Source organism: Somniosus microcephalus, chromosome 11 (genome assembly GCF_052327205.1).
Source record: "Somniosus microcephalus isolate GS21.2 chromosome 11, FLI_Smic_1.0, whole genome shotgun sequence".
Lineage (NCBI taxonomy): Eukaryota > Metazoa > Chordata > Chondrichthyes > Squaliformes > Somniosidae > Somniosus > Somniosus microcephalus.
The window spans coordinates 143876527-143895070 of record NC_140997.1 but is presented as its reverse complement, the minus strand read 5'-3'; the positions used below and the strand labels follow the sequence as shown (position 1 = coordinate 143895070).

Sequence of the window (18544 nt, the reverse complement as noted above, 5' to 3'; positions counted from 1 at the left end):
AGCGAAGATTCACCAGGCTGATACCTGGGATGGCAGGAATGACGTATGAGGAGAGATTGGGTCAATTGGGCTTGTACTCGCTGGAGTTTAGAAGAATGAGAGGGGATCTCATTGAAACTTATAAAATTCTAACAGGACTAGACAGACTAGATGCAGGAAGGATGTTCCCGATGGCCGGGGAGTCCAGAACTAGGGGTCACAGTCTAAGGATAAGGGGTAAGCCATTTAGGACAGAGATGAGGAGGAATTTCTTCACCCAGAGAGTGTTGAACCTGTGGAATTCTCTACCACAGAAGGCAGTAGAGGCCAATTCATTAAGTATATTCAAGAAGGAATTAGATATATTTCTTAAGGCTGTAGGGATCAAGGGATATGGAGAGAAGGCAGAGACAGGGTACTGAATTTGGATGATCAGCCATGATCTCATTGAATGGTGGAGCAGGCTCGAGGGGCCGAATGGCCTACTCCTGCTCCTATCTTCTATGTTTCTATGTTTCTCTGGTTTCCATAGAGGAGCATTTATCCTTGAATATTCTGCAGTTCTACATGAAAGAACCAAAAAGCTATTGGCATTTTTATCCTGTGCCTTCCAATCGCATCATCGATTTTAACACATGCTTGTTTTTCCTGTTTAACATAATGTCCTTTAAAAATAAAATGTGGATGGGTCGCCTCAGTGGCTCTGTGAATATATCCAACAAGTAACTGAGCCCATCAAACTTAGACGTTAAACCGAGGCCCCGTCTGTCCTCTCAGGTGGACATAAAACATCCCATGACACTAATTTGAAGAACAGCAGGGGAGTTCCCCGGTCGCCTGGCCAATATTTGTCCCTAAACCAACAGCTATAAAACAGATTATCTGGTCATTCATCTCATTTCTGCTTGTGGGCGCTTGCTGTGTACAAATTGGCTGCCATGTTTCCTACATTACAATAGTGACTACACTTGATTGGCTGTAAAGCAGTTTGGGATGTCCTGAGGTTGTCAAAGGTTCTATATGAATTTCTTTCAAACCAAGAGCTCCAGCTCTGAGTTTGATCTGAGTTAGCCATAGTCAAGCCTATGATTCTCTTCACCTGCCTTGCTTTAAGCGAGGGAGGGGATGAAGCATGTTTCTCATTCCCGATTGCTAACGATTGATTCCTGCTGAAAGGGTGACGTAGATTCCTCCGCCCTCCCCCCCACAAAAAGACTTTGATCAGCCGGCCTCCCGTACGGAGGGGCCTAGTCCATTGAGAGGGCCAGGCCTCATTTGGCCTGTGGGCTGTAGACAGGAAGACGAGCACCCCGGGGCAGACCACCATGATACCAGGGCAACTCGGCTGGCCTCCGAGCTGCAAGAGGGCAGGTCCGTGGGTGGGGGAGGGGCGGGGTCAGATCTCGGGATGAGGGGGACCTTGATTGGCAATGACCCAGACTGGTTGTGCGGAACCTGGATGTGCACTCCTGCTCCTCCTGCCCCACAAAATAAACACTGCGCTTAACCTGTCGGCTCCTATTTGGTTGGACCGCCAGCTGATCCCGGGCGGAATGAGCGCAGCGCAGGTTCCGCCCATTCCTGTCCTAAAATGGCAAACCGGGTGCTACGTACGTCATAAGACCCTGATTTACATTTTAAAGGGGCCTCCTGCCTGCCTCAGGTGGGTGCTCTTCCCGGCCAGTGATAGGCCCAAGGGATGATTAGCGGCGGCCACGGCGATGGTGGGACCAGGACGGTAATTCATTTTCCACCATTTTCAGCGCACGCTGGCCGGGCAGAACACCTCAGAATCTCCCCCAGTGTGTGGACATCAGGCGCGGGCTGGATCAGACTCGGCTGCGATGCCTCCTGTGTTCCAATAGCCTGCAGATAGAGGACAGATTGAGTAGACTAGGCCTATATTCTCTAGAGTTTAGAAGAATGAGAGGTGATCTGATTGAAACATACAAAATTCTTACAGGCTTGACAGGGTAGATGCTGGGAGGATGTTTCCCCTGGCTGGGGAGTCTAGAACCAGGGGTCACAGTCTCAGAATAAGGGACTGGCCATTTAAGACTGAGATGAGGAGAAATTTCTTCACTCAGAGGGTGGGGAATCTTTGGAATTCTCTACCCGAGGGCTGTGGAGGCTCAGTCGTTGAGTATATTCAAGACAGACATCGATAGATTTTTGAATATTAAGGGAATCAAGGAATATGAGGAGAGTGCAGGAAAGTGGAGATGATAAAGACTTGCATTTATATAGCGCCTTTCACGACCACCGGACATCTCAAAGCGCTTTACAGCCAATTAAGTACTTTTGGAGTGTAGTCACTGTTGTAATGTGGGAAACGCGGCAGCCAATTTGCGCACAGCAAGCTCCCACAAACAGCAACCTGAGGTAGAAAATCAGCCATGATCTTATTGAATGGCAGAGCAGGCTTGAAGAGCCGAATGGCCTACTCCTGCTCCTATTTCTTATGCCAACACTCTGCCCACATGGAGAATGGCCACTTGGGTGAGGGCACTAAGTGACTTTGGCACGGTACCCAAGGGAATCAAGACCTTCAGGGGAGGGAAGGGGGCTCAAGCCAACGGGTGACACGATGGAAAGGTTCAGTTTAACTATTAAACATTAACGCAGGACCGGTGATGTGGGTTTAATGATAAAGTCACTTCCTGCTGTTATGCTGCGGCTTTGACAGAGGCAAAACGTGAGAGAAATCAACCCGGCGCGATTGAACCTCCCCTGAATTTGTAATTCCGATCCTGAAAGGCTGCTTCAGGGGAAAAAAAGGAGGGTTCTGGACTGGTAAAGGCGTGGACGAGCGAGGAAACGAAACTAACTGAGGCTGTGGGGCAGAGAGTGAAACTGACTGGCAGGGCCGGGAGAAACTGACCGCTTGCTGCCGGCCGGACATCGCTGGACACACACACCGAGCTGCGACCCCCGCAGTCTCCCACCCCGTGTACCCAATCCGAAATTATGGACAAACAAGCGCTGCTCAGGTAAGAACCGATTTATCAAACTATGAGCAACTTTCTCGGTGCAGCTCCCCTTGTGTGGACGCAGCCCTGGTAGGTCCTACAGTACGATAGCAAATGCTTTCCAGCATCCGCAGTATTTTGCTATTGTGTAGGGTCCCACAATAAAACCTGGCTTCCTGCCATTGCGATTGCAATTGGCAACCCCAATAAACTACCGGCGTCTGACCTCCTTCACGAAAGTTTATTGGGGCGGGAGTGGGATCCCCAGCACAGATATTATTGCGTTCACGGAGCCCAGGCTTTTCCGGGTGAAGATGCAACAGGTAGCAGCGGGTTGGACGGCCGCAGTGGTTTGTTTGGGTTACAGGCTTGTTTTTTTGTTGTTGCCCCGGTTCTCAGTCTGAACCCCCTTGCGTGTCAGAGCTGCGCCATCAGGCTCTACTGCGAGCCACATGCGGTAGGGTTGTGGATTGGCCTGGCGTCTTCAGGAATTGAAGGTTAATCCCTAGGAGACTGCAGCAACCTGCGAGAAAAATCATAGAGGCATTAAAAAAATGTTTTTTTTCATTTAATTTGTACACTTTATTGGTGTAGGGGGTGGTGGGTTTGTCGGCCCTTTAGATTGGCCTTGACGGTTCTGGGGCTTGGAATTATTTAGGGGATGTGATAGATGTAGGCAGACAACTGCTTGGTGCAAGAACAAATATTTTATTTAGAAATCGCACACCACACGAATTAACGAAACAAAAACGTATACGCAACAGGTACAGAGGTTATGCAGTGAGAGAAAAAAAAACAAGATAAAACCACCTCCCACCACTACACTAACTAAGTTAGGCTCTGAAATTACAGGGACTATGCTCACCAAAGGATTTCTCCACAGTTTAGACCAGTTGCACACTGCGATCGTACTGGCTTGGCTACAAGGTAATCTTATTCAAATTTAAACTTGAAAGCTCTAAAATCCAAACCAAACTACTAACTTAAAACTCAAAACCCCTTTAACTTAAATACTAACTTAAACCAAAGCTATATACAGCGCCACCCGTCTCCGGGTGGCCAGGTTACATCCTGGATGTCCTGTGCCTTCTGCGGTATCTGGGCAGCATTTGTACCGGGGACCATGGCGTCCTAGGCCATGAGACTTGGCTACTCCTTCTCACGGGGTTGGTACTTGGTGGTTTTTCCGAGCCCCATACCATAGGCGGGATGGCCCTTCCCACTATGCAGTGAACCGCGCCAAACCCTAAAGCTAGTGGGACTACTATCTCCCCTGTTGGTTCTCCATAGTCGGAACCTATGTCCGGTGGGGCTGCTACTTCCCCCACAGGCTTCCCATAATCGGGTTCAGTGCCTGGTGGGCCTGTTACCTCTGTTGTGGGCTCGTTCCCTTCAGAGGCTACGACCGGTGGGGCTGCTGCTTCCCCTGCCGGTTCCCTACAGTCGGGCACTGCAGGCCTGGGACCTTTTGCCCATAAGCAGTCTCCCGCCTTCCGCAGTCTTTGCTTTCTGAAGTCCCTCTCGGGACGGAGCAGTCTGTACCGTAGTGTAGGGGACCATGGGAACCTGGGCTGCGGGGTACGGAAGGTCCTTCAAAGACCTCCGAGTACCTGGGGCTCGTACGAGTCCCAAACTATAGGTGGGACAGCCCCTCCAGCAATGCAGCTCACGGCCCCTACTTGTACGGCCTGTGAGTCTGCCCCCACTACCCCTGCGGTTCCCCTCACAGTCGGAGGCTGCCGGCTGGGGGCCCTTGTCCTGAGGACGGCTCACCCGTCCCGGCTGCCCTTTGTGCTTAGCTGAACCTGGGTTGTACAGCTTGCACTGGTTGATGTGGAACCATTTCGTGCGGCGGGGCAATTTGACAGCGTACACCATGGTGCTTGCTTTATCAATAATATTGTATGGCCCCATGTACAGTGCTTCAAAAACACCTACTTGTGCAAAGTTCCTCACCATCACCTGATCCCTTACTGCCCATTCGTGGCGTCTATGGGTTCCAACAGCAATCGGTTACTCCTGTGCTGCCTCCCCATGTTACCAGCAGCCTGCCAGTGAATCTGTTTGAGGTGCTCAAACAGATTCTTAGTGAAGCTCCCGGCTCACTTCCCTGAGTTGGCCCTCAGTAAGCACCGGGGCTAGCACGTGGGCGGGAGTTCACATGGTCCGGCCAGTCATAAGCTCGTGCGGGGAATACTCCATGCTTTTTGACGGGCTGGCCCAGACCCCCATTAGGACCAACGGCAAGACCTCCACCCATGCCTTGGGTGAGTCTCCTGTCTCCTTTCATAGCCTCTCCTTTATAGTCCGATTCAGTCGCTCCACAGGGCCCGATGACTGCGGGTTGTGGGCGACATGCCATTTCCCCTCGATGCCGAGCACCTTAAGGGTGGCCTGCATCACCTTCCCGGTAAAATGACTTCCCTAGTCGGACTCCACATACTGTGGAAGTCCCCACCGGGAGAACAGTTCCCTAACTAAAATTCTAGCTGTGCCTAGTGCGGTCGCTGTGCGGCATGGGAAGGCTTCCACCCACTTGGAAAAAACATCTACCAAAACCAGGCAGTATTTGTATCCTCCCTGGGCGGTGGGTAGGGGCCCGATGTAGTCGATCTGAATCGACTGCCATGGTCCCTCTACCCTTCTGATATGCCCCATGGACACCTTCCTTTTCTGGGGGTCAGGGTTGTTGGCTGCATGCACCAAACACTCTGAGCAAAGCTGCCGGACATCCTCCCTGAGTCCCGGCCACCACCTTACCTGTTCCACCCGTTGCCAGGTAGTCTCAGGTCCGGAGTGTCCGGCTCCTGAACCCTCGTGGGCCAGTTGGAGGAATTCCCTTTGGTGCTGCTGCGGAACAATCCACTGATCCCCATCAAACGACATGCCTTCCTTTACGGCCACTTTAGCCGCGCCGTATGGACCCTCTACCTTCTCCCCCTTGGTGAGCAAACTCAAAACAGATCTCAGGGCGGAGTCCTGCGCCTGAACCGTTTTCAGGTCCGGGGCCAATGCTACCCCTGCACACCCTTGTGTCCTGCCTCTGCTCCTAATTGCTGCCATGGGTCCTAAATTGTACGGGTCCCAGAACCTGCACATACGAGCACCCTCTTTAGCTAGGGTGTCTGCCCGCTGGTTACCCTCCCCACGGGGTTCGGCCTTTGAGTGGGCCTTTACCTTATGTATATACACCTGCCCTTCACTGCCTATAGCCCGCATGATTCTCTCCAACAACGGTTTGGTTGCTAGGGCTTTCCCGTCCGCAGACGTATACCCGCGACGGGACCGGATGGCCAGGTATTCTGTACACGAATTGCAGGTAAACATGCTATCTGAACAAATCGTGTACGGGGTAGGGAACTCCTCGGGGTGGGTCACAACGTACGCCACCGCCGACAGTTCGGCATGCTGGGCGCTCGTGCTTGGGAGCTTAATCGCCAGGGCAATGCCTGCCCATGGGTCATAGATCCCGCAGCCCGTGTGTCGCTCACCTGCCGACACTGTGCTGGAGCCGTCAACGTAGATTTCGCGGCCTGTGGAATGTATCCCGGCCCCAAATCCTACATCGACGTCCCATACCCCTTCTATGGAACGCCTATGGGCAACCCCTGAGTAGATCATGTTGGCCACTAGGTTAGGCTCACAAAGACCTTTCACCTTTAAGTCCATTTGGGAGAGAAGTAGGGTCCAGCGAGCAATGTGGGCACTGCTCACTGTCCCGTCTTTAATTCTCCCATCTAGGAGCATTTGGGTGGGCGTGTGATGGGCGATGAGCATAATTGGAGACCCCCCTGTAAAAATAAGGGATCTTTTTACCGCCCAATGAGTGGCGAGGAAGTGTCTCTCACAGTTGGAGTATGCCTTCTCCACATCTGTGAGGACCCTGGAGGAGTAGACCACTGGTCTGAGCTGGCCATGTCGCTCCTGAAGCAGCACTGCACTCAGGCTATCCCCATTGGCTACTACTTCCAGGAAAAACTCCTCATCCCCATCAATAGCCCCTAAAGCTGGCGCGGTTTGCAGATTTCTTTTTAATTGAGTGAACGCCTCCCCGCAGCTTTTATCCCAGCCCCACTCCACTCCTTTGTGAAGGAGTCGGAGTAAGGGGGCTGCTGTGGCTGCGTAGTCCTCAATGAAATCCCTGCAGTAACCAGTAAGCCCTAGGAAAGATCTTACTCCAGTAACAGAACGAGGGGCTGGCAATTCCTGCACTGCTTCTCTCCTGACCTTATCTATTGCCCTCTCGCCTGCACGCACAGTCAGCCCCAGGAATTTTACTTCTAGCTGGCCGATCTGCACCTTCTTTGGGTTGACTTTAAAACCCTCTTCCTTTAGCAGTCCAGCAGTTCAGCCAGCAGTGGGCTGTGCTTCTCACCCTTGTCGGTGAATAGGAGCAGGTCATCCACATACTGTACCAACTGCTGGGGCTTGCTGAAGTGCTTTAGACAATTGGCCATGCATTGGTGGAATATACTGGGGCTGTTATGAAACCCCTGGGGAAGGTAGTTCCACGTGTATTGCTGGCCCTTGAAGGTAAAAGCAAATTTGTACTGGCCCCTCTCTTTAATGGGATGGACCAAAAACCGTTTGAGATATCCAGCACCGTGAAGGTGGACGCGGATGCCGGTATGCTTCCAATTAGGTCGGCGACTGCAGCGACCGTGGGCGCGCAGGCTGGGATATTACGGTTGAGGACCCAGTAGTCCACAGTGGCTCTCCACAAATTGTCCGGTTTCCTAACCGGCCAAAGTGGTGAGTTCACTTGGGTGGCTATCGGCCTCAACACTCCCTGTGTGACTAGGGAACCCAGGGCAATCTCCAGATCTGACTCCGCCTCCCTAGGGAACTTTTACTGTTTTTGGGGCCTGGCCATGGGGTCCCCATCTACGCTAACCTCGACCCCTGTTACCCTTCCACAGTTATGCTTGTGGGTGGCGAATGCACCGAGATTTGCCTGCACAAACGCCTGATGCTCTCTAGGGGTACTGCTTACCAGCAACTCGAGGTCATAGCCTTCTTTTGGCTTTACCGTGCATAGGGTCCCTTTTCCTTGTATCCCCGGGATCACTACAACTTCTTTCTCTTCCCCCGTGCACACCGCTCCCTATAGACAATGATTTCTGAGGTCCACTAGGACCTTGTGGCCAATAATGAAATCTGCGCCTAGGATCCCTGTTCCCTCTTTCTCCCACTTCATTAGGACACACTTCCACTTGGTGTGGAGTGCTCCTAAGTCAATTGATAGTGGAATAGAGAACGAGCCAGCCTGCTCGTTACCTGTGAACCTACCAAGGAATACGGGACTCCGTTCGACAGAGGTGAGGTGGTTGGGTTATCCGCATAGACAATGGTACTGGAAGCACCAGTGTCTAACAGATTGTTCCCTTTAACCCTCTCCACCTCCATCATCACGCAAGGCCGTTTCCACTCATCATAGTGTAAAGGGCACAGGTATACAGGCTGCGCTGGCTCTAGTCATGGATCAGGATTAGGTGGGGCAGATGGGGTTGCGCCGGTGGCTACAGCTACCTTTCCTGAGCCCATTATCATAGTTCGGAGCGCGGCCATGATCTCATCGAAACTGCCAGAGGGATTGTGTGCCACAGGCCCGGCTCTTTGAGCCGGGGCTGTTAAACCTTTTGTGGCAGGGGAATCCTTTAAGGGTGAGAATTCTTTTTCTGCCCTATCTTTCCAAGGATTTCGGCAATTCTTCCGCCAGTGTCCACTGTTTCTGCACCCATAGCATGTACTCTTTGAATCTGAAGGGCTCCCCCCTTCCTGGTGCCATTCTCCTGGAATTACTGGGCCGGATCTCGTGGACCTTTCCCTTTTGTGGGGCCTCAACTGCCCCTCTGCCATTCCGGTAAGCCAGGGTTAACTGTCTAACCACTGACTCCTCAGTAGCGGTGGGGTCTCTGGGGCCGAACCACAGCTCGGCTTTAGCCTTTACTTGTGGCAGGCTGTTAGCCACTAGGCTGCGAAGCCAGCGAGCTGTTGGTTCCCGGTCCAGGTGTTCCCGGTCGAGATCTCCTCCACCTGCTCTCTCGTAGACGGGCCACAGCCTGTCTGCGAAACCCTGTGGGGTTTCACCTGCCTGTTGCAGGGTCTTCTCGACCCGGGAAAACGGACTTCCATCATTTAGGCCCAGAACCTCTAACACCTCTTCTTGGATCGCAGCGTATGTGCTCTGGCCCCTCTTGCTATCTGCAGAGAGGGCCTGGTATACCTTGCGATCCAAGGAGAAAAGCAGCATTTTAGCCTGTTCGGCCTCATCGCAGCCGTTTATACTGGCTGCCTGCTCTATGTCCATAAAATGGACCGAGGGGTCCCCTTGAGGGGTTAACTTTTCTAAATGAGCTACCATTGCCCAGAGCTGCTGGGTTCCATGGGGAATTACAAATTGGCTCTCCAGGGCCCCTTGTCCCTGACCACCGTTGCCGGCAACATACTTTTGTTGTCAGATCGGGCACATCGGCCCCAGTCCTGACACCCCTTGTATTTCCTCAGTGCCGCGCTCACTGTACTGCCAGGCTTAACCTCGGTAGGGCTACAGGTGGTGGTTGGACGTCCCTTTCTGCCACTCTATCCGCCTCTACTCCCCCTTGTGCCTGCACGTCTCCCTTAGGAGCGCTTGGGCTTATCAGGCATACCACACCCTTAGCATTAGATAGGGCCTGGGTTAAACCTTTTATCTTGGCCTCACAGGGCCCGTGATCCTCCACCCTGAAGCCCTTGCTACTGGCTACTTTATAGGCTGCCTGCACATCCTGTATCCTCTCCTCCTGTTCTCTTATTACTTTTGTTAGGCGGGCATTTTCCCCCCGCAGCGCTAGCTCATTCCCCTTTGCCTCTGTTACTTGGCATTGGAAATAGTCCTGCTTATTCCTGTGGGCCTCTTCTAGCTGTAATCTGATATGCTATTGTTTAGTTAATTCCTCAAATATTTTCTCCCCTGCCATAGCCCTTACAGCTGAGTACTCTTCGGATTCCCGGAGCTTTGCTACCAATTTCTTGAACTTCCTATCCAGCAACTGGATCTGTCTTTGGTAGCAGACCAACCAAATAGCCTTCTCTATTGGCCTTTTATGGTCCTTGCTCTCGGTCCACTTAGCAGCTGCGTCCACTGGACGCTCAGCCAGTAACAGGCTTATAACCCACTTTTTGGTAATATTTACTTTCTTAAATACATATTCGGAGATTCTTTCCACCAGAACCGAGTCGACATCCTTTGTACCAAGCTCCTACCTGGCTCAGCATTATGTATGGGGTGGTGGGTTTGTCGGTTCGAATCGTCCCACTCCCTGGTTCTGGGGCTTGGAATTATTTAGGGGATATGATAAATGTAGGCAGACAACTGTTTGGTGCAAGAACAAATATTTTATTTAGAAATCGCACACCACACGAATTAACTAAACAAAAACGTATACGCAACGGGTACAGAGGTTATGCAGTGAGAGAAAAAAAACAAAACAAGATAAAACCACCTCCCACCACTACACTAAGTTAGGCTCTGAAATTACAGGGACTATGCTCACCAAAGGATTTCTCCACAGTTTAGACCAGTTGCACACTGCTTTCTCTCTCCTCAATCTTGTGGACTCCTTGGCTGGTTGTGGTGTCTTCGGTATTAGCACTGGTCGACGTTTTGATGGTAAACAAGTTTTTCCTAGAGTCAGCGCTGGATGATGGTTGATCTTTCAGTGACTCTGAGGCTTCTTGTTAGGCTTACTTGTTGCGCTGCTGTAACCTCATGTGGCAAGTTAGATGTTTCAAAGCCAGAGTCAAAGAGCCCAGAGTCCTAGTGCTTTTCCAGCGTGTTCTCGGGTACGTTTCTTCTGCTCCGGTGTGCTGCTGCCCGCCGGCACTCTCTCTCTTCAGCCCGTCTGTTCAGGTCTCTTTAGCTACTAGCAAGCCCCCAGTTATACCTGAGAGGCTGCTTAAACTTTTGCGCCAAAACTCGGATGCACAATTGATTTTAGATGACTCCCTTTTGTGCGATTTTGGCAGGCTGATCAACTCTGATGTGATCCTTTTTGTGAGAATTTTGGTGGGCTGATTGAGCATTACCATGATACAAGATTCCCAAAGGTGTTGATGGGGTTTTTGAATGGTGCTGTTAGAATGTAATCAGGTCTTGATACTGTCCATTGTGTGTTTTACTGATGCCAGGGTTTTTCTGTACAGCTGCTTTAAGAACTATTAAAATATATATGTATCTGGGTCCCTGGTAATTGGGCTTTTGTTAGACTGCTAATGTCTCCCTGGGGACCTGCCACCCAGGTGGGTTAGCAGCCCTATAAGGATCCCATTTCCCTGTGCAGACCCAGCATACAATTTAAAATGTCCAAACTCAATCCAATAGGCCCTAGTTTAGTCCAAAGGCGCCTAATATTAGTGAGATATTTCTGTCCACATTTCTCCTCCAAAAGGTCCAACACAGTCCCTTTTTAAATTCCAGACACATGTCCATTGAGTAGGGGGTCCCGGAATTTTGTGAATCCTACATTGGTTATAAAAAATATTGGGAATGGCGGGGGGCGGGGAGGAGGCTGTTTGCCAGTCAGGAATCATCCACTGGGGTAATGAAGAGTCACTTTGCTTCCCAATGGGTGTGGGAAGTCGGGGAACTGAGAGGATGGATGCATTGAGTGACCAATGGCAGCGGGCAGATGGAGGCAGGAGGTCATGCGATGAATCCTCCAGGAATTAATCATCCAACTAGAGTTGGCACCCCTAACATGCGGAGGCTCTCACTCCGCTTGTGTTGGTGGGGCCTCAAACAACATTTCAGACCAGTAGGCTACTTCCTCTGCCCTAACCACGTGCATGTTTCTAAATCCAATAACCCTGTATCCCGTTTGCTGACCGGAGTTTCCAATCTCGGGTGGAGAGAAATCTAGAATGCTAAAGAGAAAAGACAAGGAAGCAGTGCAGGAAAGTGACTGGGATAAGGATAATCAGATTGTGTCAGGAAGGGACAGAGCGTACAAACAAAAGAGTGCACTAACAAATAGGGTCCGGGTAAGAAAAAATGGTAATAATGTGGCGGAGCCACGAAGAGACTCAGAACATTTGAGAATAATCTCTTTAACTGCATTGTAGTGCAGCCACGTACTGCACCTTTAAACTGTTTGTTAACTACACTGTATGTACCTTCCTATACCCTGCGTGATGACGGCATGACGCCGATCACATGACCGCCAGTGGCGCGAAGAACGCGATGACGTCATGACGTCGGTTTCCAGAACCTTCCAGCAGTCTTCGATTGCCTCGCAGCCTGAACAGACCTGTATACATCTTCTCCTGTAGTTTACTAGTTAACTTCGTTGTTATTAAACTTTGTTGTTTTGATTTACTGAGTCGAACTGCAATTATTCAGATAGGAACTACCGTTCCTACATTGGTGACCCCGATCTCGTCGAACAACTTTCGTTGAGATTCAAGAATGAACACGAACGCCGTCGCCCTCAAACTTCCACAGTTCTGGGAACAACAGCCATCAGCATGGTTCTTCCAGGCAGAAGCCCAGTTCTCACTCCGAGAGAATACAGCGGATTCGACCCGTTATTTTCACACGGTCTCCGCTCTCGACAGCACCACGGCCTCGTGGGTCGTCAGCCTCCTGGGCAATCCACCAGAAGAGGGCAGGTATGAGGCTCTTAAAACTCGTTTGCTACAGGTGTTTGGTCTCAATAAGTCGGAGCGCGCACGCAGGCTTATTGCTATGCCCGGCCTCGGGGACTCAAAACCTCCTGAACTGATGAGCCAGATGCTCACTCTTTTGGGTTCGGAGCCCCAATGTTTTTTGTTCCGCAAACTTTTCCTTAACCAGCTACCGGAACCGGTTCAGACGGCCCTGGCCAATTCTCCGATTACGGACTGTGTAGAACTTGCAGCTGAGGCAGACAAGTTTTTTACTGTTGCGCAGCAGTATTGTGCAGCCACGAGGCGCCGCTCCCCCTCGCAGGCGCAGCCCAGCCCTCCTCCCGCAGGCTGGTGTGCATACCACGCCCGTTTTGGCACCAAAGCTCGATGCTGCTGCCCGCCCTGCAGTTTTTCGCCAAAAAAAAAAAAAGCTCCACCAAGCCCGCGCCCTTCGGCAAAGCTGACAGGGTCTAAAAAAACGTCCACTTCACCATGGCGGTTGGTTCGGCGGGAAAGCTGCTGTACATCACGGATTCCATGACGGCGACGTTTTTTGTGCGACACTGGATCCCAGTGCAGTATTCTGCCGGTTTCAAGGCTCGATCTGCAATCCAGCGGGCGCGGTCCACCCCTCGAGGACAGCTAATGGCGCGGATATCCGCACGTTCGGAAAACGGACAGTCAATTTAACCTTCAGCGGTCAGAGATTTGTTTGGGTCTTTATTGTGGCTAAAGTTTCGCAGGCTATCCTGGGGGCCGATTTTTTCTGCTCCAATGGCTTTCTGGTCGACGTCCAACACTGCCGACTCATAAATGCGTTCACTTTCCACGCACTGCCGTGCCATCGCAGCACCACCATGTCCTGGTCGATTGCCTGTACGCTTGCAGCACAGGACGGGTTTTTGCACCTGCTCGGGGAGTTTCCAGAGCTCACCAGGCCTACTTTTTTGGCAGCAGTCACGAGGCACGGAGTGGTGCATCACATCACGATGAAGGGACCGCCGGTTTATGCCCGGGCACGTTGGTTGGAACCAGGCAAGCTCGCAGCGGCAAAAGCCGAGTTTCGCACCATGAAATGCCTCGGGATCGTCCAACGCTCCAATAGCCCTTGGTCCTCCCCACTGCATATCGTCCCCAAACCAGGCGGTGGCTGGCAACCTTGCGGGGATTACCGACGTCTAAATAAAGCCACTACACCGGACAGGTATCCAATACCTCATATCCAGGACTTTTCGGCCCATCTGGCTGGCAATTCCGTTTTCTCCAAGGTGGATCTCGTCCGCGATTACCACCAAGTCCCGGTACACCCGCAAGATGTCCCCAAAACGGCGGTGATCACACCGTTCGGACTTTTCTAATTCCTCCGAATGCCTTTCGGGTTGAAAAACGCAGCGCAGGCCTTCCAACGGCTCATGGACTCTGTGTTACGAGATTTGCCCTTTTTGTTTACCTGGATGACATTCTCATCGCCAGTAGAGATTCGCAGGAACACCTACAGCATTTGCGCACACTTTTTGCCCGTCTCAGCCAGCACGGCCTCATCATCAACCCCGCCAAATGCCAGTTTGGATTATCCAGCATCGATTTCCTGGAACACAAGATCACTTCGGACGGCGCCGTCCCACTAGCTACCAAGGTAGAAGCAGTTACAGCATTCCCACGGCCTCACACAGTCAAATCCCTGCAGGAGTTTCTGGGGATGGTAAACTTCTATCACCGGTTCGTCCCCAAGGCAGCCCAGTTGATGCAGCCGCTGTACGAAGCGCTCAAAGGGAAGTCGGGAAAGGACGCTATCACTTAGACACTGCCGATGGACCAGGTGTTCCTTAACACCAACGCGGCGTTGGCAGGCGCAACCATGCTTGCTCACCCGTTACCGGGCGCGACCATCACCCTCACTACAGATGCCTCCGATTATGCTATCGGGGCGGTTCAAGAGCAATGGGTCGATGGTGCGTGGCAGCCGTTAGCATTCTTCAGCCGCCAGCTTCGCAAGAACGAGCAAAAATATAGCACTTTCGACAGGGAGTTGTTGGCCCTGTTTTTAGCCGTCCGACACTTCCGTTTTCTCCTAGAAGGGCGTCCGTTTACTGCAATCGTGGACCACAAGCCACTTACGTTCACAATGGCAAAAACGACAGAGCCTTGGTCAGTCCGCCAGCAGCGCCACCTCACCTTTATATCCGAATTTATGACGGATCTAAGACACGTGTCCGGCAAAGATAATCTCGTGGCCGATTGTCTCTCCCATTCTCCAGTCCAGGCAGTCCACCTGGGTATCGATTTCGTTGGGTTGGCAGAAGAGCAACTGGCAGATCGCGAAGTACAGGCATACCGGACCCGCCTTCCAGCTGGCAGGTGGCCGATGTTAAGTTCCAGGCAGCGGGAACCACGCTTTTGTGTGACACATCCATGGGAGTGCCCAGGCCCATCGTGCCATTGGAATGGCGTAAGAAAATTTTCCAGGCCATACATGGGTTATCGCACCCAGGGATGCGTGCTTCACAACGGCTAATGTCCCGTAAATTTGTATGGAAAGGAATGCATTTGGACGTCCGGGACTGGACAAACCATTGCGTGGATTGTCAAAAAGCAAAAGTTAATCGCCATGTCAAAGCTCCACTGGCCCAATTTCCGGTGCCAGAACGCCGTTTCGACCACGTACACGTGGACTTAGTGGGTCCTCTTCCTGTTTCGCGAGGTTTCACACATCTCCTGACGGTAGTGGACCGTACCACCAGGTGGCCAGAGGCGATTCCATTTAGTGCTACTGCTGCATCAGACGTCTCCAGGGCGTTCGTTTCATCGTGGGTAGCTCGTTTCGGGGTACCATCCGCCATCTCCTCTGACAGAGGCCCACAATTTACATCAGAGTTGTGGACAGCAGTCGCGCAAGGTTTGGGTGCCAAGCTGCACCGCACCACCACATACCATCCACAAGCAAATGGCCTGCGCGAGCGGTTCCATCGGTCACTCAAGGCGTCACTCCGGGCCAGCTTGCGTGGTTCCAACTGGGTGGACAGACTCCCCTGGGTGTTACTAGGCCTTCGAACAGCCCCCAAGGATGATCTCCAGTCTTCATCGGCCGAGTTAGTCTACGGCCAGCCGCTTCGGGTACCAGGTGACTTTATCCCTTCACACACGGAATCGTGGTCTGCGGCTCAGCAGCTCCTCCAGCATCAGGAGTTGGCCAAGAATTTCCTGCCTATTCCAACCTCGAATCACAACCTACAGAGGCCTCCTGTCCCGGCAGAGCTAATGAGCTCGGAGTATGTTTTTATTCGGCAGGACGCTCACAGAGGCCTGTTAAAACCACCTTATGCTGGACCGTTTCGTGTCATCTCATCGGGTGAAAATTTTTTCACGGTGGACGTCGGTGGCAAACCAGATACCATCTCTATTGACCGACTTAAACCGGCCCATCTCGATCGGAGTGAACCAGTCGTTGCTGCTCAACCGCCTCGCCGTGGTCGACCTCCGTTGACCGCCGGACCAGCTCGGCATCAGCCCGCCAGTGAACCGCCTGCATCGGTTTCCACATCGCCTACACTAGCACCTCTTGTTTCCTCCACGCCTGTCGTGCCGCTCCAGACGCAGCCAAGAACCGACTCGTCCTTCAATGCTCCATTCCCGCTGCCTGAGTTTCGCCGCCGCTCGACCAGGCTTATCAAGCCTTCTGTTTGTTTGACACTGTCTGTTAAAGAGCATTCTGGGGGGGCGCCTGTGGCGGAGCCACTAAGAGACTCAGAACATTTGAGAATAATCTCTAACTGCATTGTAGTGCAGCCACGTACTGCACCTTTAAACTGTTTGTTAACTATACTGTATGTACCTTCCTATACCCTGCGTGATGATGTCATGACGCCAATCACGTGACCGCCAATGGCGCGAAGAACGCGATGACGTCGGTTTCCAGAACCTTCCAGCAGTCTTCGAGTGCCTCGCAGCCTGAACAGACCTGTATACATCTTCTCCTGTAGTTTACTAGTTAACTTCGTTGTTATTAAACTTTGTTGTTTTGATTTACTGAGTCGAACTGCGATTATTCAGAAAGGAACTACCATTCCTACAATAAGACAAATAGGGCCATAGTACAAAAAAAATGTTAAGATGTCTAAAAATGTTAAAAAGACAAATCTAAAGCCACTGTATCTGAATGCACGAAGCATTCGTAATAAGGTAGACTAATTAACAGCGCAAATAGATGTAAATGGATACAATATAATTGCGATTACCGAGGCATGGCTGCATGGTGACCAAGGCTGGGAGCTGACTATCCAAGGATATTCGACATTTAGGAAGGACAGGCATAAAGGAAAAGGAGGTGGGGTGGCGTTGTTAGTAAAGGATGAAATTAGAGCAATAGTGAGAGAGGATATTGGCTCAGAAAATCAAGATGTAGAATCAGTCTGGGTGGAGCTAAGAAGCACCAAGGGGCAGAAATCATTGGTGGGAGTTGTCTATAGGCCTCCAAACAGTAGTGGTAATGTAGGGGACAGCATCAAACAGGAAATTAGAGATGCATGTATCAAGGGTACGACAGTAATCATGGGTGACTTTAATCTACATATAAACTGGCCAAATCAAATTAGCAATAATACTGTGAAGGATGAATTCCTGGAGTGTGTATGAGATGTTTTTTTAGACCAGTACATTGATGAGCCAACTAGGGAACTGGCTATCCTAGATTGGGTATTGTGCAATGAGAAGGGGTTAATTAATAATCTTGTTGTGCAGGGTCATTTAGGAAGAATGACCATAACATGATAGAATTCCTCATTAAAATGGAAAGTGAAGTAGTCCAATCCGAAACTAGGGTCCTATATCTACACAAAGGAAACTATGAAGGTATGAGGAGTGAGTTGGCTATGATCGATTGGGGAGCTTCATTAAAAGGCATGACGGTGGATAGGCAATGGCTAACATTTAAGGAATGAATGAATGCATGAATTGCAAGTTATACATTCCTTTCTGGCGCAAAAACACAAAAGGAAAAGTGGCCCAACCATGGCTAACAAAAGAAATTAGGGATAGTATTACAGGAAACTCTTTGGTATCCGGCACCGATGGGACTGGGATGGTGCCGGTTGATTAAAAATTCCGGATGACAGAGAGGGTTATCTACCGAGGCTATTTTTAACAAACAAAAATTTAAAAAATCAATAAATGTGTAGTATACAGTAATTGGGTACTCCCAGCAGCGTGGGAGAGTCAGACTCCAGTTATTGAGGTGTTCAGACTTCCGACAGCGCCAAGAAGCCGAGTAGTGGCAGTTTGGAGAACTACCCCCACTGACTAACTCGGCCACCGCGGGAGACTCGGACTCGGCAACATATCCGGTTGTTGAGGTGCCGTTTAAACGAGAGTTTCCTGTAGATCCAAAGAGAAATCATATAAAGTTGCCAGAAAAAGTAGCAAGCCTGAGGATTGGGAGCAGTTTAGAATTCAGCAAAAAAGGACCAAGAGATTGATTAAGAGGGGAAAAATAAAGTATGAGAGGAAACTTGCAAGGAACATAAAAGCAGATTGTAAAAGCTTCTACAAGTATGTAAAAAGAAAAAGATTCGTGAAGACAAATGTAGATCCCTTGCAGTCAGAAACGGGAGAATTTATAATGGGGTACAATGGCAGAGCAATTAAACAAATACTTTGGTTTTGTCTTCACGGAAGAGGACACAAATAACTTCCCAGAAATGCCAGGGAACCAACGGTCTAGTGAGAAGGAGGAATTAAATGAAATTAGTATCAGTAAAAAAAAATAGTGCTGGAGAAATTAATGGAACTGAAAGCCGATAAACCCCCAGGGCCTGATAATCTGCATCCCAGAGTACTAAAAGAGGTAGCCATGGAAATAGTGGATGCATTGGTTGTCATCTTCCAAAATTCTATAGATTATGGAACAGTTCCAGCAGATTGGAGGATGGCAAATGTAACCCTACTATTTAAAAAAG

General features: G+C 50.7%; 1 protein-coding gene across 1 annotated transcript in view; it reads left to right on the top strand.

Annotated features, from left to right (window-relative positions):
* Positions 1 to 2663: 2663 nt before the first annotated feature.
* Positions 2664 to 18544, top strand: part of LOC147110928 (protein SSUH2 homolog) — a 117151-nt gene continuing 101270 nt past the window's right edge. The window contains exon 1 of the mRNA XM_086001342.1: positions 2664 to 2969. Within this exon, the coding sequence (XP_085857468.1) occupies positions 2947 to 2969 (23 nt within the window). The 5' untranslated portion in view covers positions 2664 to 2946. The remainder of the gene's footprint in view (positions 2970 to 18544) is intronic.